Source organism: Eptatretus burgeri, chromosome 4 (assembly GCF_056783735.1).
Source record: "Eptatretus burgeri isolate ZD-2024b chromosome 4, Ebu_testis_v1, whole genome shotgun sequence".
NCBI lineage: Eukaryota > Metazoa > Chordata > Myxini > Myxiniformes > Myxinidae > Eptatretus > Eptatretus burgeri.
In genome coordinates, this window is record NC_140964.1 from 109,893,628 (window position 1) to 109,920,410 (window position 26,783).

Below are 26,783 nucleotides of genomic sequence, written 5' to 3' on the forward strand. Positions count from 1 at the left end.
ACACACACACACACACACACACACACACACACACACACACACACACACACACGCACACTTTTCCTTTTAGCAAGAGACGTAAAAATCGAATATAATGTCTTGGAGTGCCAGAACCAAACAAACAGTATATTTATAACAGCCCTCACAGCTCACCCCCCCCCTCCCAAAATGATTAATAGTCCAATAATCATTGAAAAAGTTGATTTTAAACTTACCGTGTGCATTCACAAGTCCCAGATATGACTTGCCTGTGGGTATTCAGAAGCACCCAAACCAGATAAGGTGTCTCCCTCCATCTTTTTCGTTGTACAGCGGCACACCCCAGCTTTCTCTCAGGTTCTTTTCCAAGTATTTTCAGCTTATTATGGAAGCTTTTTGAGCCATTTTAGGGAACAATCCGAATTGTGCATGCACGATGGCAGTTCGCATGCTCCCACTGTCGCTCTTTCTCAGGGTTTTCTGTGCATGAGCACCAGGCATTTTTGGGGGCAGGGTAAGTCCTGCATTGAGAGCCACGAGTCTTGAACTTTAACCTCATTTTGGAAGATGCTAATACTGTTGAAAGCTTTATAATTCAGATTCGAAGAGGGAGAAATGTGATGTTTCATCTCCAGCCCCATAGGAGAGAGAAGTACTCCATTTAGCGACTGGCGAATGTCTTGTGGGCTGTGTGTGGGCAGTTGTGATTTTTTTTCTTCGAAGGAATGATTTGGAGTGACAGGATACCCAGTCCACATCAGGCTTTGGAGGCCAGTTTTATAGTCTTTCAGGAAGAGGGTTGTGACTGATGATGAGGCCGAGAACTTCAATATGCTGAACCTCTTCCACTGGTGACCATGGTTATCGGTTGATTAGTTTGACAATCCTTCCAGAGTGACAGGGTGAGACGGTGAGATTTTCTTGGATTGAAGGACGTGTTCCATTTATCAGACCAGTACCAGCAGAATGACTGCCTATCATTGGAATGGGGTACTTTATGAGACATTGTGTAGTTGTCTGCAAAATTATGCCTGGTGTTGGCTTAATGGTTAGGGTGGTGGGCTTTGGATCCTTGGGTCCTGAGTTCAAATTCCACTCGGCTGTTGAATTAATACGAGGTGGGGTTACCTCGGCCTGTCATCCTTCTGAGGTCGGCAAAATGAGTGCCAGCATGCTGGTATACTGTGTCGGAGTGGCGACCCGTCCAGGATTGTGCCCGATAGTCAAGGAGACTGCTTAAGCAGCACCAACGTTCTGTTCAGAGTATGGTCCCAATCTCCTCTCCTCCTCCTGCAAACTTGAAGAGAGGGTTTTTCAGATCATCGTGGAGGTCATTTATATAGATGAGGAACAAGACTGGGCCGAAAATGCTACCTTGAGGATCCCAGCCTTCCCCTGGGAGAGGCGGAGGAGAGGGATTCATTGATGGCAACACGTTGACTGCATGGCTGGAGGAAGTTGGAAATGTATATTTATAATAATGTTTGTCCACATACAGTAAAATATTTTATTCTAATTAGTCTGCATACCATTATTGTGTTTCTATTGAAATAAAGATGATAATGTACAGTGCCAATAGAAAGTCTACATGCCATTTCAAAGTTTTCACCTTTTGTTGCCTTGTAGTCTGGAATTAAATCAGACTTTTTCCACCTTTATTTACACACCAAAACCCACAACTTCCAAGTGGAAAACGAATCTACAAATTTCAGAAAATTTAATAAAAATACAAAACTATAATATCTTGGTTGGATAAGTGTCCACCCCTCTGAGTTAATACTTGGTGGAAGCACATTTGACAGCAATTTGACATTTGACAGCAATCAGCTCCTGACCACTTACAAAGCTTTTGTCCGTAGCCTGATGGAGTACTGCTCTCCCCTCTGGGCTGGTGCTCCTGCCTCCCACCTTTCTCGACTTCACGCTGTCGAAACCAGGGCTTTTAAGATCATTGGCATCTCCCGCAATGAAGCTGAGTCTTTGGGCCTCTCACTCAATCACCGCAGGTTGGTCGGTGGTCTTTCTGTCTTCTACCGACTCCTCTCCAGCCTTGCCCCCCCTGCTCTCTCTGTGATTTGTCCCAACCACATTTCCACAGGGCGCTCAAGGTCCGCCAACAACCCCCTTCTGGTAAAACTACCAAAATCACGAATCACTGCTCATCTTCACTCTTTCATTCCTCTTTTTTCCCGCCTTTGGAATAAACTTCCTCACTCTATTCTTTCCCATTCTTCCCTCCAGGCTTTCAAAACAGCTGTTCACCACCACCTCTTATCTTCCCCCATCCAAATCCTCGATCTTTTCTACCCCGATAATCCACCCAAGCCCACTTCCTTCAATTCTCCTGCTTTCCTTCCTGAAAGTCCCTTTAATGTCCATCTTCCCCTCGCCATGTTCCCCGTCCCATCCCCATCCCTCTCCCTTCCACAGTTCACCTGTGTCTGTTCCCCAATGTTTTGTCCCTTCCACTCCCGCCCCTCTTGTCTCATGCCTCCTTGCTGTGAGTTGTGTGTTCGCTCTCATATGAGCCTCGACCAAGGTATACAAAAAAAAAAAAAAAAAAAAAAAAAAAATTACAGTTGTGAGTCTGTTGGGATGGGTCTCTACCAACTTTGCACACCTTGATTGGGCAATATTTGACCATTCTTCTGGACAAAACTGTTCAGGATCAGTCAACTTGCATGGGGAGTGTTGATGGACAGCAATCTTCAAGTCATGGCACAGATTTTTGATTTGATTTAGGTCTGGGCTCTGACTGGGCCATTGAAGGACATTTATTTTTTTTGTTCCTCATCCACTCCAGTGTAGTTGTGGTTGTGTGCTTCAGGTCATTGTCATGATGAAAGGTGTTTTTGTTTCTCATCCACTCCTGTGTAGCTGTGGTTGTGTGCTTTAGGTCGTTGTCATGATGAAAGGTGAACTTCTGTCCCAATTTCAGCTTTCTTGCAGAGGGCAGCAGGTTTTCCTTGGATTTTTCGATATTTTGCTGCATAGATTTATTTATTTATTTATTTCCCCCTTCCATCCTGACAAGTGCCGCAGCTCCTGCAGATGAGAAACATCCCCATAACATGATGCTGCCACCACCATGCTTCACAGTAGGGTTGGTGTTCTTTGGGTGATGTGCTGTCTTGGGTTTGCCCCAAACATAACATTTTGCATTTGGGCCAAAAAGTTTCATCTTGGTTTCATCAGTCCACAAAACTTTTTGCCACACGGCTTCAGAATCTCTGGGGTGTTTTTTCACACGTAAAACGGGACTCAAGGTGGGCTCTTTTGAGTCATGGCTTCTTTCTTACCACCCTCCCATGCAGGCCAGAATTGTAGAGTGCTTGGGATATTGTCACTTGCACACAGTGACCTGTCTTTACCATAAAGGCCTGTAGCTCTTTCCAAGTTCCCATTGGCCTCTTGGTGGCCTCTCTGATCAGTCTCCTCCTTACTTGATCATCCAGTTTGGAGAGCCGGCCTAATCTTGGCAGGGTCTTGGTGGGACCATACGCCTTCCACTTGTTAATGATCGTCTCAACTGTGTTTGAAGGGATATTCAAGGCTTTTGAAATATTTTTATACCCATCCACTGATCTGTGCCTTTCCACAACTTTATCCCGGAGGTTTTTTGAATGCTCCTTGGTGCTCATGGTTGAGTCTTTACTGTGAAATGCACTACTCAGCAGAGGAAACTTACAGGAACAGCTGATTTTATTCTGAAGTAATCACAATCACTACAATTAACTTGGTGTTTGATTTTGAAGGTGATTGGTTACACCTGGGCTGAATTTCAATTGCCTTTATAAGGGGGGGTGGACACTTATCCAACCAAGACATTCTAGTTTTGTATTTTTAATAAATATTCTGAAATTTGTAGAATTTGTTTTTCACTTGGTAGTTGTGGGTTACGATGTGTAAGTAATGGTGGAAAAAGTCTGATTTAATGAAATTTAATTCCAGGCTATAAGGCAACAAAAGGTGAAAATTTTGAAAGGAGGTGTAGACTTTCTATAGGCACTGTATGTATGACTCAGCATGCTATAAACTATCTCTGTCAAGTGTTGTGGAGGGTGGGAATGGAAAGGGTGGGGGGGTGGGGGTGTTGGTGGTGAGAGAGTGCTACGGGTGAATTGGATCCATCTGCTTGCCCACAGTTTCAGACATTAAAGACCACAATGTGCTTCTCTTGACATAATCCATGTTCATTAGCAGTTGTCCAAATTTGTGATTCCGTTGCTTTCCGTTACCTCCCCAGCACCGTGACCAGTGTAATGATGCGGTGAACTGTCATTGTAATGAGATCATAGTCGATGACACTGAGCCAAGTGAGTTGATTAATTTGGAAATGGAAAACACGAAGTTGGATTTTGTTTCTAATCATTTGTCTAACCTCAGTTTCATTCTTGGGGACCTTTCTGGTTATTAAATAAGACGTATGTGATGCTTGATTTAACGCTAAGGCTGATTGGATGGGGGAAAAAAAAAAGAAAAGAAATGCAGAGCTCTTTTAATAAAAGCCACTTGAGTTTGAGAATACAAATTTTGACTCTACATGTAAAGCTTGATATTTTTATTTTGATAAACTCATCAAAATGAAATGGTGAGTAAATATCAGGATTGAAATCCCACGGCATTTGGTGAACCCCACTTAGTAGTGTGTGATCTTTGTCTGATCGGACGACATCCTCAGCCGGGCAGTGGACCTCGTGCTTGGCCCAACATGCGCCTCGTCCTCATGCTTCTTGCTCAGCTCTGTACAGGCATCCTCCTTGGCCGAGCATAACCCGAATGAGAGCATGGCCTCTCGGGTTTATTTTGAGCTCGTGGATTGAGCGATGTTTGTAGCACGGACCGTGAGGCTCAGTGTATGTGATTTGGTGATTTTTTTTTTTTTTAAATCTGAGCTGGAAAACAAATATGCTCCGGTGGATGGCGTTTTCTACGCTTGTCAAATCTTGTCCACTGAAGTGTTAGCTGCGCCCGAGTCATTTGCAATGCTGATTCGCAATGCTGTTGTCATTGACAACGGCTGAAACAAACGCCTTCTTTGTCTCTGTCCGTTCTCCTGGCTGCGTCTGTTGTTTCACACTGGGATCTGCGCAGACCGGCCCAGCATGGCACTCAGAAAGGCAATGCCTTTATGTAATTTTAAATACGCTCAACACGGAGCAAGAGTGCCACTAATTCTCGAATGAGAAGGTGATAAGAGAAGCAAATTTTACCGATGGGAGGAAAAAGATTTTTGTGTCCACAAGGAGAAGGCGTTTGATACTACATTGTTTGGGGCCCTGTGTTTTATCATGGGTTTGCTGTTTGGCTTTTGTGTTTTTTTTTTTTTTTAACAGGTTTTGTTCTTCGCATCTGGACTAGAGATACACAATCTATAACTCTACCTGCCATTTTTTATGCAACCTTAAGTACTCTTTAATAAATCGGGTACGTGACTGGGGTTTTTGTCTTTAACGGCTACAATTATTCCCACATTGTTGTGGGGTTGGCCAGGGTAAGCTTGATCCAAGTCTTACACGAACCTGTCGGTCAGGCGTGACACGTTCGACTAAGGCGAGGGCAGGAATTTGTAATTTGTTCATGGAGCCAGTGATAGCTCACCCACTCTTCACGAAGGACACCGTGGGATGGGATCTTTAACGTCCACCAACTAATACCAGCAGATGGGACCATCTGATGGACGGCACACATTGATGAATCATCCTGCTTGCCAAACACTGGGTTGGCAGTTTATATCTGAGTCAGAATTCGAACCTCGGCGAGACAGCTTGGAGGCGAATGTGATGGCTGGGATTTGTAAATATTTTCTTCTCCTGAAATCCTGAGCTGCAACACATCATAAATGACAATAATTATGGTGCACTTGGGGCTCGTTTGTAACCAAGTAGACACGTCTGACTTTGTGTTTTCATATTAACTCTTCAACCTGACATTGTCATATTATCTTTGCACATGCTCTCATGAGCAGTGCGCATGGTGGTAGAAGGTTCTGCTAATTCAGGTTTATAATTGACCGGCAAGAGGCCCTGAAAGATTTAAAATATAAATTTTTAACCTGGTTCCTGCACATGAACGCCCCAACCTTTGCAGTGTTGCACCTTTGCTGTTCCAACTGTTGTTACCGTGGAGACAGCTGTGGGCTGTGAGATGTAGGGGTTACGCTTGATGCTAGGTTATCTCCTAATCAACATGCTTAGCCTGCCTTTGGTGAAGGGAGGTTGCAGTCATTATACTTTAGCTATCTGATGAAATGCAAGACTTGTGTTTGCATTATGCAGGGTGTTTAGCTGTTACTTTTGCCTTTCCATGGGCTTTCCAGCGTAGTTTTCATGCTTGCCTTGGTTCCGAGCTGCAGGGACCTGTGAGCAACAAGTGTCGTGACTTTGGCATCTTATCCATAGGATCCACAAGTCCTTGAAGATTGTAGCCCTTTGCCGCCTTGTTGTCTCTCCCATACCCACTCCTGAGATTTTTCTGCACTTGCTGACCGACTCCTTTCCCTCCCTACCATTCCACTTCACTTTACTATGGTGCACTAATGTTTTTGTCCTCCTATTCCTCTCCACCCATCTGTCAGTTTATTGACCTGTTGTCCTCTGTCGTTTAGCCCTCCCACGAGCCTCAACTTCTCGAAAAGACAAAAAAGATGTCGTCAAATTTTTCTGACCTTCAAAGTCCAAGTTTATCACAACATCTCATAACATGAAAGATGTGTCCGATTCGTGCATGCAGTTTTAGGCGACTGTGTGAGTTGTGTTGGACTGAGCATGTTGCATTTTTGTGTCGGCAGTTTTAAATTTGGACACACAGTGGGTAGTCTGACTGAACACCACTGATCCTCCTGAGATGAATGCCTTTACCATGATGAAGGCTTTGGGAGATTCCTTCATACCATGGCTGAGGCATTCAGCTGGCACAGGAGTTTGCCTGCAATTCTTTAAACAAAAAAACATTTATCTTATTTATTTAAATATCCTTGCCTTATAGCATGAGAGACTGCATCACTTTCCAGGAAAGCCAAATATGTGAGTAGCTGGGATTAAAATGTGAAAATGACCAAGTTCCTCTGTCTTAAATTATAATTGTTTTGAATTACTAAAGTGTTTTCTTTTCTTGAATAATTATTTTGTTGGAAAAATGTTTCCTGCAGATGTTCCTTTCATACTCACTGATAAAGCAACTACAATGCTTCTCACACTATCTTGAGGTTATCTGCAGCTTTCGCCGGCACCATGGTCAAATTCCAAATCCTTGCTCTAAGGGCACTGCATCAGCGGCACAGCCGGTGATGCAACCCTGCAACCTTGTGCTGCATATGAAAGACGACAAAGAAGAGGCAGTCTGCTACATTTGAATATAAACTCTTCTGTTACCATTAAAAAAATTCCAAAGTGGAGCAAATAATATCCCATAAAGGTCACCTGTTAAACAAAACAATAAGAACTAGAAGAGCACTCTCGACGACGCAACGTCGTCAGATGTACCTGTGCCCACATTATTAAATCATTATACATACTTGTACCAAGTTTGATTTAAATCCCTGAAACCAGATTTAAAATATTAAATAATTCTGACTGCCAGATCATATGTCTGATCAGGTTGAAATTTAAAACATATATTCCCCATCACTACTAAGTCATAATTTTGAAGTTTCATGTCGATTGATGAAGCAGTTCAAGAGAGAATGTTTTAAAAGATTTTTGTTCAATCCAATATGACTGCCAGACCATGTGACCTACAAATTATTCATGAACACCTGAGTACCTTCAAGGCTTGGGGAACACGTGGATGAAGTTTCCCTCCGATCTGTCAAGCTGTTCTGGAGAAGATGATTTTGCATGTTTTAGGGTAAATCCAATATGGCTGAAAAACCATGTAACCTATGACATCATAGGTGGAGAACTTTTTGTTCCTCATGGATAGTTGATCATGCCTGTAAAGTTTCGCCTCAATCTGTTCAGCCATTTCAGAGTAGATTTTTGAAGGTTTTTATGTTAAAAACAATAATGCTGCTGAACCACGTGACCAATAATGTTATCAATCCCCCCCCCCATACAATTTAGCTTGAGATGACCCTCAAAAATTTTCATACTGATTGGATAAAGCATTCGACATATGCAATTATGACGTCATAACGAAGCCGCGTACGACATCAAAAAAAGTCACACTTGTTTCTCATGGGGAATACTTGACGTGTGCCAAGTTTCAGTTTTTTCCATGGAGCGGTTTCAGACATGCAGAGGTCCAAAGTTTTTCCTTTTTTCCAACGTGGCCACCACACCACATCACCTATGACGTCATAATCGAACCATTCTACATGAGTAGTCGCACCTATGGTGAAAATTTTGTGTCAATCGGATAAGCGTTTGCAGAGAAAATAGACAAAATTAGCATGGACAGACGTACGTACGTACGGACAACCCTAAAACGTGCCACCGACGACTTAATCGGCGGAGGCATAAAAACACTGAAGTCTGAGTACATCTATCTACCTGATAAAGTGGACACATTTTTGGTGATGGAAGAGGTCAGCATGACAGGCAACCACAGCAAGCATAAAGTGGGAGCAAATCTGAAATGCTATGAACTGCATGGTTGCCCTCCTCTTTTCCTTCCCTCATCACATCTTTCTCGACGGTGTTTAACAACTGAACCACACATAACCAAAACTCGAGAGTTCATGCAACACCTTATCCCACATGGTTTTGAGAAAAAGGACATGGGAAGTGATTTTTCAACTCTTGCTTTGTGTTTCTGAGCACAATCTATATTTCTTGTGTGCTTTTCCGAGCTACTAAATTCCAATATCCCCCACCAATGGGCACGACCGGCAAATTTGATCGGTCGTGATGGCCAAAAATGGCATAATATTTTGTCCAAGTACTGCAAAACTGGAGATTTCGGAAGTGATAAGAAGGCGATTTGTTCTACAGTATTCAAATATATAATTCAAAATAAATAAAATGAAGATATAAAAACTTTTTACGCAGTTTACCACTGTTGATGCAGCATCTTTTACACCGCCTTATTTAACACGTTACACATTAGTTATTCGTGCCTGTTGTTTGTGTCCTTTATGACGTCCTTAAAAACAGTAAGTTTCCTGTTTGCAATAATTTTCAATTTTTTTTGACTGACAGGCATTTTTACCTCCGCCACCAAAGGTGGAAGGCAGTTATGTTTTCACCCCTGTCTATTTGTTTGTATGTCAACAGCCTACAGTTCACAATTTTAAACTGATTTTCATGAAACTTCACCACCTGGTGGTTCATCATGAGCAAGAAGCCGATTGATTTTGAGGTCCAAAATTTCAACATAGGCTGAAGGTCAACAACTTAGGTGAGATTTCAAAAATCCTCAATTTTCATCCAATTGAGTTGAAATTTGAAGATGATTTGCATATTCCCTGGTGTTGGCTTAATGGTTAGGGTGGCAGGCTCAGAATCTTAGGCTCCTGAGTTCAAATACCACTTGGCCATTGAATTAATAAGAGGTGGGGTTGACTCAGCCTGTCATCCTTCTGAGGTTGGCAAAATGAGTCCCAGCTTTCTGGGATGATTGAGCTGTTCGAGTATCCTGTGTTGGAGTGGAGACCCATCCAGGATTGTGCCCAATAACCCAGGAGACTGCTTCGGCAGCACCGATGCTCTGTACAGAGTCGGGTCCTAATGGATGATGGTATGATGATTTGCATATTTGGTCATTGAATTCACCCACCAATTATTTTTAAGGTCAAACTAATTTTATAGATCTTGCAAGTATCATGCTCTGCACGACATCTTTGTTTTTCTGTGTGCAGGATATCTCAAAAAGTTGTTGATGGATTCGAATGAAATTTGGTGGGCAGGTTGGGCGTGCGACATTGACGAACCGATTAGATTTTGGTGAAGATCCAGATCCGGCCACTAGAATTTTTAAAGTGATTCTTCACCATTGAGAGATCAAGCCAAAAACGATATAGTACTGCATCGCATGATATCTCAAAAATGTATTGGGCCTGATATGTTCTCGTGGATCAGGCATTACGTGGCGGAGGTATGCGCTCTACCGAGTGCCTTGTAGTTTTAACATTAATTGCTCCTTTCTGCGCATGTGTGCTCGGGACAAGATTCTGTAGAATTTGCAAAATTCAGAGCTAAAGTAGTACTGCTAAACTGCAGGTTCATCTTAGGAATTAGGACAACTTGCACGGACATCTGTTGACAGATGAACAAAGCTGACGTCTGGAGACGGATTAACAAATTGAAATGATTGCTTAACCCTACTTTTTGCTTCCCGAGCTTTGGGTAATAATGGATCCACAATCCCTTCAAAGCCCCCACATGATTAGACAAAACAACCGCAGTGTTGTCTTACAACGGAGCTTTTTTTTCTCCCACCTCCACAATCGCTCTAACGAGGAGAACATCTCAGCGTGGAAACTCACCGGATTGGGATTTTTCACAACCCAGTACCAACAGCTTGGTTAACGGCAGCTTGAAATAAAAAAAAAACTAGGGAGCACATGGTGTGTGATAGTTGGCATGTCAAATGAGATATTTAGATGGTTTAAGATATTTAAAAAAAAAACTTTCATTTTGAGGTCAAAATCATGTTTTTGAGGCATTAATCCAAAAAATGATGGTTGTTGCTTCAAGCAGGAAAGCTTTTGGCAGGAAAGGCAACCAACTATACACTGAAAATTCTGTTACAGAAAGAGAGAATCTAACATTTTGCTGAGTTAGGTTACCTGATTACCTCCGCCACCGAAGGTGGACGGAGTTTATGTTTTTTACCCCTGTCTGTCTGTGAACAGGATATTTCAAAACATTGTAGACAAGTGGATGAGTTGGTGGATGAGTTGGTTAGGTGATGAGAAAAAGCTGATTTGATTTTGGTTCAGGTCCGAATCCAGATCTGGCCTATTTGTGGAATACAAAATGTAAACTGCTCAACCTGGCAGAGGTATGTGCTTGACCGAGTGCCATTCTAGTTATAAGTGTGTCATTAGGATGGAAATATGTTGGAGGATAATTCTACACATTTACCTACATGTCAACGTATGTATATTTTTAAACCACTGTAAATGCAATGTAACATATTGTTGCGGTTCTCGGAACCGCATGCATACAACAGATAGGTTTCCCAAGACAGGTATTCCATTATTATACGTGTAGATAGTCCCCTTCCTTTTGTTTAGTGGGACAAGGGAGTGCGTTGCGATGATCTAATAGCTCGGGTTGCTTCAATCATTTTTTTTCTTCATTCGTCCCCATTCTTCTTCTTTTTTGATTGTTCCTGAGGTAAATCGGCCACCTGCGCCTTGGAGGCCAGCGCATGCGACGCCGCGATGAGGGATCCGCTGCCCAGAGATTCTCGCTCCCGGGCGAGCCCCAAACCCGGCATGTGCAGCAAGTGATGTGCGCTTGGCAATGCGGGATTGTCGACTCGAGCTTCCGATGGTCTGGGGGAGAATTGCCGATTGCATTAGCAAGGCATGCATATAAATACCTCTGAAGAGGCTGCACGAATGGTGTTTTTCACGGCACGGGAAACACGGCCAGCACGACGCCCACGCTGCATGAAACACGTACAGAGGCCAATAAAGCAGACTCCACGCCATGTTTGGCAGGATACGAGTGTGCGGGTAGAAGCGGCTTGTTCTTTTTTTTTTTTAACCTCAATACCCGACACATATTGGTGTTCGCCCCGCGCACACTCTAGCGGAGTCGTGTGAACGCGATCGCTGGCCACATGCGTAATGGTGGAACCGCGCGCACTGCATGGAATGTGCTCAAAAGCAGACACGTACGCCGCTCGTGAAACATGCATGGATTTATCCATGGCGATGTACCATCGGTCCTCGCTGGCAGCGGTGGATTCTCCATAGTTGGTGAACGTCTTCTCGTCTCTGCGGCCAGCGAGGCTGCAATCGAGCCAGGGAATGTACAGTGCGGGCCACATTGGCGCGCGTGGAACGAGTGCGTTGATCGACGCTGGTCGAACGCCCGAGCGGGCATGCGGGACCCCTCGACCGGTCACCCGGTGGTTTTTGCAGGATGATTCGCGTGCCAATTTCAGTGTGGGCGATTCATGTCATCTTGTGGGTTCGGAGCGCAATATTGCCGCTGTTTGGGGTGGCCTTGCCGGAAACGAAGTGAGGTGGTTTCCAGCCCAAGTTGACGGGCCATGTGAAGGGTCGGGGCCAATCGGAGCACCCGATTCGGGTGATGACGTTTGGATTCGGCATGGCCCCTCCCCCTGAGCTGCGGGCCCTATAAAAGGTCGGGGCAGCCCCTCTTGCCCGGTCTGTCTGTGTTTTCCTGCTCCGACTCCGCCCATGCCTCGCCGACACGGCCACGACCCACCTCCTGCTCCTCGACTCCGCCTCCTCGTCTCCACCCACACCATGTCGACCCCACCCGCCTACCTGATCCCGCCTACCTGATCCCGCCTACTACTCCACCCTCGCCCTTTGGAGGGACCATGCCCTTCTCCACTCAAGCTCCTCCTTCACGAGCACAGTTTCCACACATGTGGCTTGGGCCAGAGGCAACGCGCCCACTGTCGGGTACCGCACCCTGGAGCATCCCCCCTCCCCCCCCCCCCCCCCCCCCGGTTGCAGAACTCCCTCTTCATCAGGTTCTGTGTGTGTGTGTGTGTGTGTGTGTGTGTGTGTGTGTGTGTGTGTGTGTGTGTGTGTGTGTGTGTGTGTGTGTGTGTGTGTGTGTGTGTGTGTGTGTGTGTGCTGGCACCTGTCTGCTTAAGTAAGACTGCAGAAGATTGTTATCATTGTTATTGTTATTATTTCCGCATTAAGTCTACTCTGTGTCCCTTTTTGTAAGTTTCCTGTTTATTGTCGCAACACACGTTTCTTTCTATCTCTGCACAACACACCCCAATAAATCTTCACTGTGCCACATATTTTTCCTCGCCTGCTTGTAAATAAATTATTATTATTAGGAATGTTCTCTGCTCGTTTTTGTCTTTTCTTCCATTGATCCAGCATGGTCCAAATCCTAGCTTCGCCGGGACTTTACTCCCAACGATCCGTTCCTTTTAGCCGGTACTTTCTTGGCAGTGTTGCTCTGCTGCATCCGATCCGGTAAAGTGATCCAGTCCGGTAGAGTGATCCGGTTCAGACAAGGCGTACCGAGGGCGTGTTCCCCAGTAATTAAATCACGTGATTAATTCGGTAACCCGATTAACCCATAGGCGTGAGGACCCTTGGTCACGCGGTTGAGTTATTGGCGTCCACGGTCGGTTAAGCAACTCGCCGCGTCACGGAATTATCCGTGTGCGACGGCCTACAATTCCGGGGACTCTGATGGGAATCGACATGTTCCCCCACCTTGTGGTCTTCTCACCGACCCCCCCCCCCCCCCACCGGCCCGCAACAATATTAAAAGCCAGAATAGACATTTAAAAATGAATTTGTACAAGTCTGGAGATGGCGATGGTTCACGAGCAATGTACACGGTTCGCCTTTTTATTTTTTGACCTTCGAGGAGACGTCTCGGGAAAACTGGCGGGAATCGGGAAAAACGTAAATGATGAAAGTTGTAGTACTCGAAGAGCACTACTTGCATACCAACTTTCATTCGAAACAGCTGAAAACCCTCGGAGCTCGATGCCCAATTTATTGATTTTTTTTGACATTTTCTAAGTTTGTGACCTTGTGACCTTGACCTTGGGACGAAAATGAAAAATCGAGCTCCGTGGGGCTATGCAGGTGCAATTGGGCTAACCAAATACCGAAACCTCTGCCAGATTCAACAAACCCCCTCGGAGAAGTTGTAACTTGAAACCGGCTACCCCCTAAAACACGTTTTTTGGGCGTGGCTCCACCCATAATGGGCGCACCATGCCCATTCTCATGAAAACACAACTAGATCATGATATAAACCTCCCACCAAAATTTTATCAGGATCGGATCAAAACCCACGGAGCTTTGCTCGGGACAGTCAGACAGACAGACACCCATAACGAATATAGTGGTCACTTACTGACTCGTGAACCAATAAAATGCTCCAAATGTGATGGAAATATGTGGACGATTGTGATTCATACACTTTATCGACGATACTTTGCATTAAATGTGATTGTAAAATACCCTGTTGGAACCCCCCTCCCCCCAAAAAAAACCATTTCTAATTTAACCAAATAAAAAGACCACCCTTTTGAGCATTCCTACTGTCATATTTGCACATATTCCCCGGTCATAAGTAAGAGTTTATTTGCAATGAAAACTGATCTGAATATCGATGTACGTACATAGCTTCTCTTCCGAAATACATTGCATGGTACTTGATCATCCACCAGCAAATTCGGATGGAACACCTGCGTTGAATTCTGACGCCAAAGAATGGTGTCCTCTGAAATGCTGCGCTACCCGTGCACATTAAATGCCAGTTTGTAAGCACAATCCAAATTCAATTTAACACGTTTTAATAAGGCCTTAATGAACATACAAGCTTCACCACTTTATTCTTGTCGACCCATGGGTGCAAGCATCACGGCAGAGTTACTTTTCAAGGGCAAACAGAACCTAGTGATTGAATCCGATAAACAAGTCATCGTTAATCTTCTGGATTGTTTGTTCATATGCTGTCCCCTGTTGTTGCTTTCCTCCCTCACAGACAACAAAGGTACACCGCATCGGAGAGAATGTGAACGATGGGGTTGTGGAGTACAACATCCCAGAGAAAGCAAAATTGGCTTAACAATTATTCAAAGAAAAATAAATAAACTTAAATTCATTTGTTTTATTACAGCTCGGTGGCATAATTGTTTGTGACTGTGCTGAGTTTGGGAGGTCAGTGGGTCAAAGCTCAAACCTTGACCGAGTCGAACCAAAGACTTAAAAAATGGCATATGATGCTTCCTTGCAAGCATAGCGCACGGAAAAACAACCATAGGTTGGTAATAACAACGCAGGCTGTGATGGGCCCAATGACCTTCTCCTGCGTCAACGTTCCTTGTAAAAGAACTTCATGATAAACTTTGCATTTTTGACAAAAGCACAATCACTATAAGAACGAAGAAAAAGGATGTCATAAAACTTTTTTTTTGATGCGATACATGTTTGATTTTATCAGCCTCATTATATATCATGAAGCATGTATTGGTCCAATCTTAGAACGACCTTCTGTGTTCCCAAGGGCAAGAAAATATCGATAACAATGCAAAACGTCCTCAATATTGGTCATTGTCGAGTATGTTTGTTTTGGTTTGTCTTCAAGGTGAACGAGGAGTAGAAGATGTAAATGTTTCCACTTTTCAACGGTTGTCTATTTGAACAACTTGGGTTTGTAAATATTTTTCCAATGATATTGTTACGTCGGAGGGGGGGGGGGTATGCATTCAAAGGGTAATTAGGATGTTTAATTAGGTATGCCATGCTGTTCGAGTGTACCAGGATCTCGATGTAATAAGTAGCAATTCAGTGGTGATAAGTTGTCGAGTAAATGTTCATTTCTTCAAGGGGGAAATTATAATTGTCACGTAATTAGATAGGGATACGAGATAGGGTAAGTGTGTCTGCGTAAACCCCTTTTAGTATTCCCTGGAGGCTTGCCGTGACGTCACAGGACAGTGCTGCGGATGGCTCCGCCCCGTGATCACGATTGGCGGAAGGCGACGGCGGTGGGCCAATAAAACGGCTCGATTGGAAGTGATGAGACGCGAGGATAAAAAGGCTCTGTTCGGGGGAAAGGCGAAGAGGAAGAAGATCGGTACAGAAAAACCGTTTTGGTGGAGGCTGTTGTGCTGGGAGCGTGCTGTTTTGTTGGGCTGATTCGATCCTGAATTGATCGTGTCCCGTGGCCTTGCTGTGCCTCGTGCCTCACCTTGGTTGGCTCTGGGGTTCTGCTGGCTCGGAGCACGGGGTCGAACGGCGGGCGGACCTGCCTCCCTCTCCTGCTCGCAACTTGGCGCCAGAACTGGTTCCCTGGCGGCTGTGAGCGGACTTGGGCCGACACCAGAAGGTCGACAGCACCACGGTGTCTCCTGCCCCTGACGAGCGCAACACCAGCTCGTCCGACGCCAATCCAGGGACTGTTGCGTTTACACCACGGGCCAGCCTGACCACCAGGACCAGCTACGTTGTGTGTGTGTGTGTGTGTGTGTGTGTGTGTGTGTGTGTGTGTGTGTGTGTGTGTGTGTGTGTGTGTGTGTGTACCTGGCGCCTTAGAGGGTTTGAGATTGGTATATCCATTGGAATTGTTTGTGTTTTCCCCACGCCCGAACCCACACCACCATCCCGTCGAATCGCCCCGGATCCCTCTTCTTGCCGAGTCTTGTTATTTCTAGTTCGAGAAATAAACGTTATCAACTCAGTGAAAAGCGACTCGTGCCACCTTCCTCGTCCCGTTTGCGGTAGAGCAATTAAAACCGCCATCTTTGGGTTATAAATAAATAAACCGCCTCCATCGTTTCGGCTCATTCTACATTGGCGGGACTGTTCAAGTCCCGTGGACGTCACAATATGAAAGTGGGTTGATGTGTAATACTGCAAGAGTATTTGAGCAGAATATAGTTGAAACCACGAGATGAGCCGATGGCAGAACCCCATTTTAGCCTTTTAAAGAACTGCATTGATAGCCGTGGTGTCGATTGCTCCACATCCATGATATTGCATTGCAGTCTTGAAATAATGTTGCTATATAGTCACCACTGCGACTCTCTTCTAACATGTTCTCTTCGTGCAGGACCCGGCGTACTGGGTACATGTGCAGCGTCTCGAGCACGGTGATGGTGGAATTCTTGATGGTGATGATTTGGTTGGCACTGTGGCTGATGACAAGGATAAGGTAAGGTGCCCAGCCAGGTATGAGGTCTTATTTCTCAAGGTTGTATTGCAAGTTGTCCTAATTCCACAAATGTGGACATTTTGTCATCTCTCCAGCAATGGCAACACAATTAAGCATTCGAGAAGCACAGTCTTGGAAAGGTCTCGTAGTGTTCTTCGTATTCTTGAGATGCAAGTGATTCGTGCAATACCATAATGTTTAACCTCCGCCATCTTCGAAGATGGATGGAGGTTACTGTTTTCACCCCTTTCTGTTTGTTTGTTTGTGAACAGTATTACGGAAAAACTCCTCGACGGATTTTGACGAAACTTGGTGGGGGGGGGGGGTAAGGTATGGTCCAAGGATCATGCCATTAAATTTTGGACTTGGTCCCCCCCCCAAAAAAAATTGTTAGAGAATTTTTTTTTTTTGCATTTCTACATGTTTTAAGTGCTTTCCAACCCCCCCCCCAAAAAAGTTACCCCCCCCAAAAAATAGAGAATTTTTTTTTTTGCATTTTTACATGTTTTAAGTGATTTCCAACCCCCCCAAAAATTGTTACCCCCCCCCCAAAAAGGGGGAATTTTTTTTGCGTTTCTACATGTTTTAAGTGATTTCCAACCCCCCACCCCAAAAAACTGAGAATTTTTTTTTTTTGCATTTTTACATGTTTTAAGTGATTTCCAACCCCCCCCAAAAAGGGGGAATTTTTTTTTGCGTTTCTACATGTTTTAAGTGATTTCCAACCCCCCCCAAAAAAAAATTGTCAGAGAAAAAAAAATGTTTGCAACTTTTTTTTCAACAAAATTTCGATTTTTTTTATTTTTTTTGCATTTTTACATATTTTAAGTGATTTCTAATGAGCCCTCCCCCCACCCCAAAAAAAAATGTTGGAGAAAATAACTATAACTGTCAGCACTGTTGACATCATATTTAATGAATAAGATATAAGGTTCACTTGAGTGACCCAGCAGTATTGGCGGCGGAGGTTTTGCACTTTCCCGAGTGCTCCCCCTCTAGTTTGCTTACGTTCTGTCATCTATGACATTGACAAACCTAGAATTGCGTTGTATGGAATCAGTCCTTGCGTTCATCCATCAAATCTCTTCTCACGTTTTAAAACTCATCTCAAACTGGCACTGGAATTTTTATGAAACATCTCAGAAACCTTTCCTCAGGGGTCATATATTCATGACGTACATGAAAATGCCGAATTACCAACATGCTCCACACATGCCAATCCACTCACTACTCTGACCTCTTCACTTCGTTCCATTCCATCCCCACTCCTGCAACACTGTCATACTCTCCTTTCTCTCTCCCATCACCCCACCATCTCTTCCTTTTCCAATTACTTCATTCCCTTTTGGTGCCTCTCCCCATAAACATAATGCATCAAGTCATTTGTACTTTTGTTTGAAACATCTCCCAAGTTGTGTTTTAAATTGGTCATTCTGAGGTTAAAACAGATCAAGAGTCACCTGTATTTATAACATTTATTTTTGTTTATTGGAAGTTGTCTAAGTTCATATATATACATACACACACACACACACACACACACACACACACACACACACACACACACACACACACACACACACACACACACACACACACACACACACACACACACACACACACACACACACACACACACACACACACACACACACACACACACACACACACATCTTCTTTCGGCTGCTCCCGTTCGGGGTCGCCACAGCGGATCATCCGTATGATCCGCATAATGATTTGGCACATGTTTTACGCCGGATGCCCTTCCTGACGCAACCCTGGTCGCCTCTTACGACGCAGGGATATGGTACAGCTATTTTAACCGGGGTATACACCAGCCCAGAACACTGGTACTCATTTCGCCGACCTCGGAAGGATGACTGGCTGAGTCAACCCCCTGGTGTATTAATTCAGTGGCCCAACGGGGCTTGAACTCAGGACCTTTTGGATCCCAAGCCGCTGCCCTAACCACTGCGCCAACACCAGGCTCATATATATATATATATATATATATATATATATATATATATATATATATATATATATATATATATATATATATATATATATATATATATATATATATATATATATATATATATATATATATATATATATCTGAGATTGATCTGATCTGAGATCTGAGATCCATTGATCTGAGAAGGATGTTGTTACGCTCGCCGGATTTAGACCAGTGTCCTGATCCCAATCCGGACAAACCAATGTTACCGTAGAACGTCCGTGGACTTGAGGTCAAATCCTCCACCCACACGGTCAGCAATTTATCAATGGACCATCGAAAGAGACTCGACGCTGTTCGTCGGGAAAGTCGAATATATCTTTACTTCAGGTTTTGGCATACAGGTAGCTCTTACGAGAATCTGTCGCTCCAGCCGGATCGGATCGTCTGTCTGACAGGATGGATACAAGCAGCGGCCCAGACGAAACCGGTGGTGGTTTCATTCAACCTCCTGTGAGGTAATGGCGCCAACTTCCTGCGGTTGTGCATTTTAACTGCTGGGGTTATCTCCCAATGTTGAACTGCGTCCTAAGTCACAAACAGAGGTGATGTAATAGGTTTCATTTAACATCAACATGGAAGATGGGGGGGGGGAGGAGAGAGAAAGCACATATTTACAGACAGTATTTACAATCAGACAGTCTTCTTTCTTATCTTGCTAATAGCAGGGTTAGCCGTCGTTGCCTGGGTCGGGGAGCGGTATAGGGGGCAGAAGAGCCAGAACACCAGTGGGTAAGGGGTCTTAAAGCAACATCAGTGGGTAAAGGGGTCTTCAAGGGTCTTGGAGTCTTCAGTGTCTTTGAGGTGTTAAGGGTCTTTCATGTATTAAGGGTCTTACAGATCTTTGGGGTCTTACAGTTCTTAAGGGTCTTCGAGGTCTTTGGGATCTTAAGGTCTTCAACAGACTTTAGGGGCTTAAAAGGTCTCTTTGGGGTCTTCGGGTATTCAAGAGTCTTAGGGATCTTATCCGTCTTTTGGGTCCAAAGGGTCTTTGGGGTATTTGGGGCTTTAAAGTGTCATAATTGTGTTCGGGGAATTCAATGGTCTTAAGGGTCTTTGGGGTCTCATCTCCGAAACATGTAAAAGTCTTCTCTGAAGCATGTATTCTAATCTCGCAAGCATGTAAAAAACAAAAAGAAGGTCTTATGGTTCTTCGGGGTCTTTAAAGGTTGAGGTTGTGGATGAAAATACACTAAGGACAACCCCGGGTCGGATTTGGTCTGTGTGCCAAATTTGGTGGTTGTTTGGTTCAGCGGTTCTTGCAAAAAAACGCACACAGACAGACACAAACAGACAACCAATGAATCGTATTTATTAGATGTATATACATCTTGAAGGGACAAGCATGGCATGGCGATTGCGAATAGGAACGTACTGCACACCACTTAACCGTAGCAGATAGCTTTGGCTTCCCGCAGCACGAAAACGGTGAACGTATTATTTATTTAGTTAGGTTCCGATTGTGCGTGTAGTCGGGCCAGCTGTACAGTGAGTCGGTGGGAGGAAGACACAGCTTAACTAATTAGGTGTGCTGGCCTTTGGCCGTGTTATATGTCACGTGGTATCTGTTAACCAATGAGATTGCATATAAATGAAAAAGCCAGAAAAGTGATCTTTAAATGCTCAGGTGGTGGATGAAAATACCCTTGGGACAATCCCCGAATCGGACTTGGGCTGTGCCAGATTTGATGGTCATCAGTCCAGCGGTCCTTGCAAAAAATGTAAACAAACACAGACATCCAATGAATCCTATTTATTACATAAGATAATGGAGCAAATGTGCGTCGCCGAAATTCCAAAATTGACATGTGATGAAAATAGCGCCACCTTTGGTGGTAGCCAGTATTACAAAGCGTATTACTTTATGTTGTGGTTTAGTAAATTATGGATAATAAGCAGATGGGTCTATTTTTAGATTTAATCGAGCACATATGCGCTTATTTTCCATATGCGCTTATACGTATTCAAAAAGCCATGACGTACGCTTATAATGGTAAATGTTCTTCATCTTGGCTGCATCGATGTCAGTTTTTACATCAATGCAATTTTAATTATCTGTACCTCGGAAACAAATTCTAAATACACTTTATTTCAGTCCTCGAGCACGTATCTGTTTCTACTTCGCAACAAGTTCATTTTCTATGTCCGGGTAAAAGGCCCGTCTTCCGCTCCCTATCTTTTTCTCTCTGAACAATTATTTCCACAATCTTCACCATTCACATCAAAGTCCTCATGTTGAGTCTGAATTTGTGACACGTCTGATACTGGTTCTTACAAGAGTTGTAAAACGCGATAATCTTGATCTTCTTTTAACGGGTGTGTGATCGATGCTTCACAGGCAGGTCCATTTTACACCCCTTTACCACCCATGTCGTGAAACACCCCTTCACCACCCGCGTCGTAAAACACCCCTTTACCACCCATGTCGTAATGTTATAGAATCCGACGGCGCTTAACAGCACCGCCGTCTCAGGGGTTATAACGCCGGCTGGTTCGGCACAGGTCTCGGGTCACGCGCCTCAGATCACGATACCAAAGTACACCTGGGCCTTACCAGTTGGGGATATAGATCCCAGCTACAGACTGGGTTTGATCAGAGACCGAGCGAAGTCTGCCAGTCCGTAGCCCGTTTGGTTTTAAATACGAATCGAGCGATTGTTTTTCAGCGCGGCACAAATAAATTCAAGGCGGCAACCTTCATATGAATCAGCCAGATTTATTGGGGACACATCGGGGAAACACGACACAAGCAAAGCATTCACAAACGTTATCATTCATCTATAACCCGCTCTTAACTTGGGAGCTATGCATACTGGTTTCGAAGGGAGCCCTTGCAAAATAAACCTTAGGCCTGGACAACATGCAGACAAGACACAGAGTACTTGGTAATGCCTTCTGGACGAGTGGAAAAGTGTCGAAGGCACGAATGCTGCTCGTGACAAGCCGATGGACTCGGATTCGAGCGCCCAGCTCACCACGCCGCGTGGCAAAATGCCGCTCGTACTCCTATCGGCATCGCTCGCGCATGCCGCGTGGCAAGATGGCGGCGACATACTCCTTTTTTCGGCACCGCTCACGCACCAGCCTCGGCGTGTCCAGCCCCCGAAAGGTCGACGGCACAGGAGAGAAAGATCTATGGTGTGTTCCAGTTGGTTTTTCACAAGGTCCAGTATTCGAATTCAGGCCTTGCCTGTACACCAGACCAGGCCAAATCTGGGTGTTGGGCTCTGCAGGTGGATCTATGGGATGAAAAGACGTCGTCGAGCCATGCAGAGAGTAAGGACAGTCAGAGGCTCCATGGTTGGATTCAGGATTAACCTGTGGATGTCCCGCAGGCTGTATCCATGGCCGAGGAGGAACAGCTCGTGGAGTCACTCATCACAAAGCAGATGCAGACTCACACAGCAGTCCCTTCCTTTGCTTTTCGGGGCCGGCCTTTTCGGACCCCTCCAGGGACCCGTGATTGGTCCATTGTTCGAGATTGCAGCAGCTCTCCGCCAATGGGTTGCTGACACGTCTTATTGACTGAGTCTGTCAGGGTGCTGGGTGGGGGCTAGTTAAGAGGGGGGCAGGAAGAATAAGAAGACGCCTCTTGGTACACCACCACTGTATGAACAATGGACAGTCTGCTGCTACACCTCCCGGCACACATGTAACGTCCGATTACCAAACAACCTGGCTAAACATGCATTTAAGGGGGGATCTGGGCTAATCCTATATTTAATAACACACTAAGGGCCCATTTCCACAACAGTAACACACCCCTTTCCTACCCATGTCGTAAAACACCCCTTTACCACCAATGCCGTAAAACACCCCTTTACCACCAATGCCATAAAACACCCCTTTACCACCCATGCCGTAAAACACCCCTTTACCCCTCCAGTAATAAAACACCCCATTACCACCCTTGTCGTAAAACACCCCTTCGCCACCCTTGGTGTGAAACACCCCTTCCCCACCCTTGGCATGAAACACCCCTTCGCCACCCTTGGCGTGAAACAGCCCTTCGCCACCCTTGGCGTGAAACACCCCTTCGCCACCCTTGGCGTGAAACACCCCTTCGCCACCCTTGTCGTGAAACACCCCTTCGCCACCCTTGTCGTGAAACACCCCTTCGCCACCCTTGTCGTGAAACACCCCTTCGCCACCCTTGTCGTGAAACACCCCTTCGCCACCCTTGTCGTGAAACACCCCTTCGCCACCCTTGTCGTGAAACACCCCTTCGCCACCCTTGTCGTGAAACACCCCTTCGCCACCCTTGTCGTGAAACACCCCTTCGCCACCCTTGTCGTGAAACACCCCTTCCCCACCCTTGTCGTGAAACACCCCTTCCCCATCCTTGTCGTGAAACACCATAAAGGTAATGCATATACGAGAGCGCTAACAAGCCTATCAATTGAGCTTATTGGACTGAAGCCGCTGTGGGGCGTGGCCACCATTTAATTGGCCGTCAACACGACACACGAGTGTATTTTAGGCCTACGTGTGTGCGGAATGTCGGAATACTGGACTTTGGAGAATATTTTTGGGCTCTTATGACTATTGTCTTCAGCAATTGTGGTACATAAATAATATAGTTGGCAAGATGTACACGCACAGCCCAAACAAAAGATTTAAATTCCATTTAAAACCCATGGAGATCACTTTTGACAGAAGTGTAATAAATGTATTTCAGTGAACACTGGTTTGTTTACATTGGGCACGATTCCACGATCAAGGGGTGCCTGTCCACCCATACTCATGTTACCCATTTAATATCGAGAACGATTTGAGAGCCACACTTCTATTTCTCTGTGAACCAATCACCAACTTGGCTGAACATGTTTGAACTTTTGGCTTCATTACTTTATATATTATTACAATTTGTGGGCATTTTTTTTTTTGGCCTTTCACAGAATTATACACGGTTATGCTCATGAAATGCATTATAAGATATAAAGCTAAGAAAATCAGAATAACTTTCGTGTAACTTGTGAATGCTTTTATTTAACTGAGGTTGTGTGGTAATTCAACCATATATAAATGGAAGACACCAACAAACACAATTATTAACACAGAATAACATGAAATATTGATAACAGCATCAAAATGTTTGTCATAAATACAGGTATATACAATTATAAATTAAGATTACATGCAAATTTTTGATCACGACACAAATTAGTTTTCCACAAATTAATGAAGGGTCAATCAAGAATGCATAATATTGAGATACATTTAAAATGTCAAAGTAACCCACGTGCTTACAAGCATCCTGTATTGTGGAGATGTGGAGAATTGTGATTCTCATGTATGTACCATGTGTGAATGTCTTCACATCTGTGGAGGAACTCTGGGAAGGGTTTGAAACGGCAAAGGGCTTACCTTGTGTAGCTCTTTCATTGTTGCTTTTATGCAGCTTCTTCAGCAAGAAGAGCTTGTTGAGAGTCGATTTTATAATTTTATTTTATTTTTGCATATCTATTTACAGATATATATATATATGTATATGTATATATATATATATATATTATTTATAGAAATATATATATTTATAGAAATATCTATATTCATTTTTAGATTTATATATTTATTTATATATGTATTTATATATACATTTTGAGATATATATGTGATGTATATACAGTATATGTATATGTATATATATATATATATCTATATATATCTCCTGGTGTTGGCGCAGTGGTTAGGGCAGCGGCTTGGGATCCAAAAGGTCCTGAGTTCAAGCCCCGTTGGGCCACTGAATTAATACACCAGGGGGTTGACTCAGCCTGTCATCCTTCCGAGGTCGGCGAAATGAGTACCAGTGTACTGGGCCAGTGTATACCCCGGTTAGAATAGGTGTACCAGATCCCTGTGTCGCAAGAGGCGACCAGGGTTGCGTCAGGAAGGGCATCCGGTGTAAAACATGTGCCAAATCACTATGCGGATCATATGGATGATCCGCTGTGGCGACCCCTAACGGGAGCAGCCGAGAGAGGAAGATATATATATATATATATATGTAAATGTGATATATATTTTACATATATATCCTGGTGTTGGCATAGTGGTTAGGGTAGCGGCTTGGGATCCAAAAGGTCCTGAGTTGAAGCCCCGTTGGCCGCTTGAATTGATACACACCAGGAGGTTGACTCAGCCTGTCATCCTTCCGAGGTCGGCAAAGTGAGTAATAGTGTACTGGGCCCGGTGTATGCTCCGGTTAGAATAGGTGTACCATATCCCTGTGTCATAAGAGGTGACCAGGGTTGCGTCAGGAAGGGCATCCGGCGTAAAACCTGTGCCAAATCATTATGCGGATCATAACGGATGATCCGCTGTGGCGACCCCTAACGGGAGCAGCCGAAAGAAGAAGAGATATATATATATATATATATATATATATATATATATATATATATATATATATATATATATATATATATATATATTGTTGCGAATTCCGCCTCGGTTCGACACCCATGCACGACCGCTTATGGCCCAACCGCAGTCGCGCGTCCGCCGAAAACCGGAATTCAGTCGTGGCTTCCAGACAACTCCGGAAACCTGCTACGGGTGCCTTCACGCACCATAAATTGCCAATATTCTGTCTACGCGATTTAGGGTTAATCGCCGAATCTCGATACACCTAATTATCCACGCAGACAGAAGTACCGAGAATTTATACCTCAACGGACCTTGAGCGCGGGGCGAGCCGTTACCGTGCCCGCACCGTGCGTGACCCGAGTGGAGATCACCAAGGTCCGTCAGACCAAATGACCACTTTTATTGGCTTTAACAGCCTGCTAATTTCCCAAGCGCGCCGTGAAAGTCAATGGGAGGAATGGACGCAATGAGCAGGTTTACATTCAAACAATGGGGCATTTATTTTTAGACAAGCAATCAATGGTGGAAGGGGACATGACACGAGAAAAGACTACAGCCGATGTTCATTTATGTACAGGCATGCAATTAACCATCATTTCTACTGACAAAGACAAGGTGCCACAGAACAGACTTTCATACAAAAACCCAGAAAAGAAACGGGCCCGTGAGCCTTTATTCAAACCCAGAGCCTGGATGACCGAAGGCTCGCGAGAGGCCGTGCAGGTTTCCTGGCCGCCCTGGGTGACGGCTCAAAGGCCTTCGGGTCTGCGACCCATGGTGTCTCTGCCTGGCCCTCGAGTCGCAATGCGCCAGTCGCTTGAGCGGCCGAGCGGCTTAAGCAGCTGTGCGAGCGGCTGGAGCTGCTGCTTGGTTCTCCTCGATGGTCCGGCTTCCGTCGCGGCCTGAGGTCGGGCTGAGCCGGCGATGCTTTTGGAGGAGTGAACGGGTCCTTGCTCTTTGAGTTGATGCTCTTTCTGACCCGTCCACCACCTCAGCGACGTCGCTCGACCGCCTTCAGGGCCGTTTGCCCGGACCACCAAGCTCCGCCGCTGTCCCGTCGTCCCAAGCATCTCCGACTGGCTCTCCTCCCCGTGACGACGACTCTCCACGACTGGCTGCTTCTGCGCGATGACCACTCCTTCTCTCGCTTCTCCAGTTTCAACACACCTCCTTCTGCGACTCGACTCCGCCCTTTTATTGGGCTGGTGAGCCGCCCCTTGAACTCTCACCCGAGGCCGGGGCTCTGCCCACTCTTCACCTCCGACCTCTCACCCCTCGAAAGCCTCGCTGGAAACCCCATATTTGTCGTCACTGGTTTGTTTCGGGAAAGCCATCCTGTGATCCAGATATGGTAATTGGTTCGCGCCACGGCTATTCGCCGGGGCGCATAATGATGGTTGGTGCGGAGGTGGCGTTGTTTGTTGTAGGATGATGGTTGCCTTTTTCTGTTCGCGTTGTAGGAGATGACGGTGTTGCGATGTTTTGAAATAAAAGATAGAAAAAGAATAATGGCTACCTCAAAGATTCACAGCCCAACACACGAACAATGTCCTTTACACATTGGTGTGGATTCTAACCTGAAACACATACTTATCGAAATAACTGATTTCCGGGGAACCTGTATG

General features: G+C 44.9%; 1 protein-coding gene across 3 annotated transcripts in view; it reads left to right on the forward strand.

Moving 5' to 3' along the window:
• Nucleotides 1–26,783, forward strand: part of LOC147028892 (partitioning defective 3 homolog) — a 336,652-nt gene that overhangs the window by 48,630 nt on the left and 261,239 nt on the right. For all 3 annotated transcript variants that reach the window (XM_085879726.1, XM_085879725.1, XM_085879727.1), the window contains exon 2: nt 16,668–16,769. In XM_085879726.1, coding sequence (XP_085735852.1) covers nt 16,668–16,769 — 102 coding nt within the window. The remainder of the gene's footprint in view (nt 1–16,667; nt 16,770–26,783) is intronic.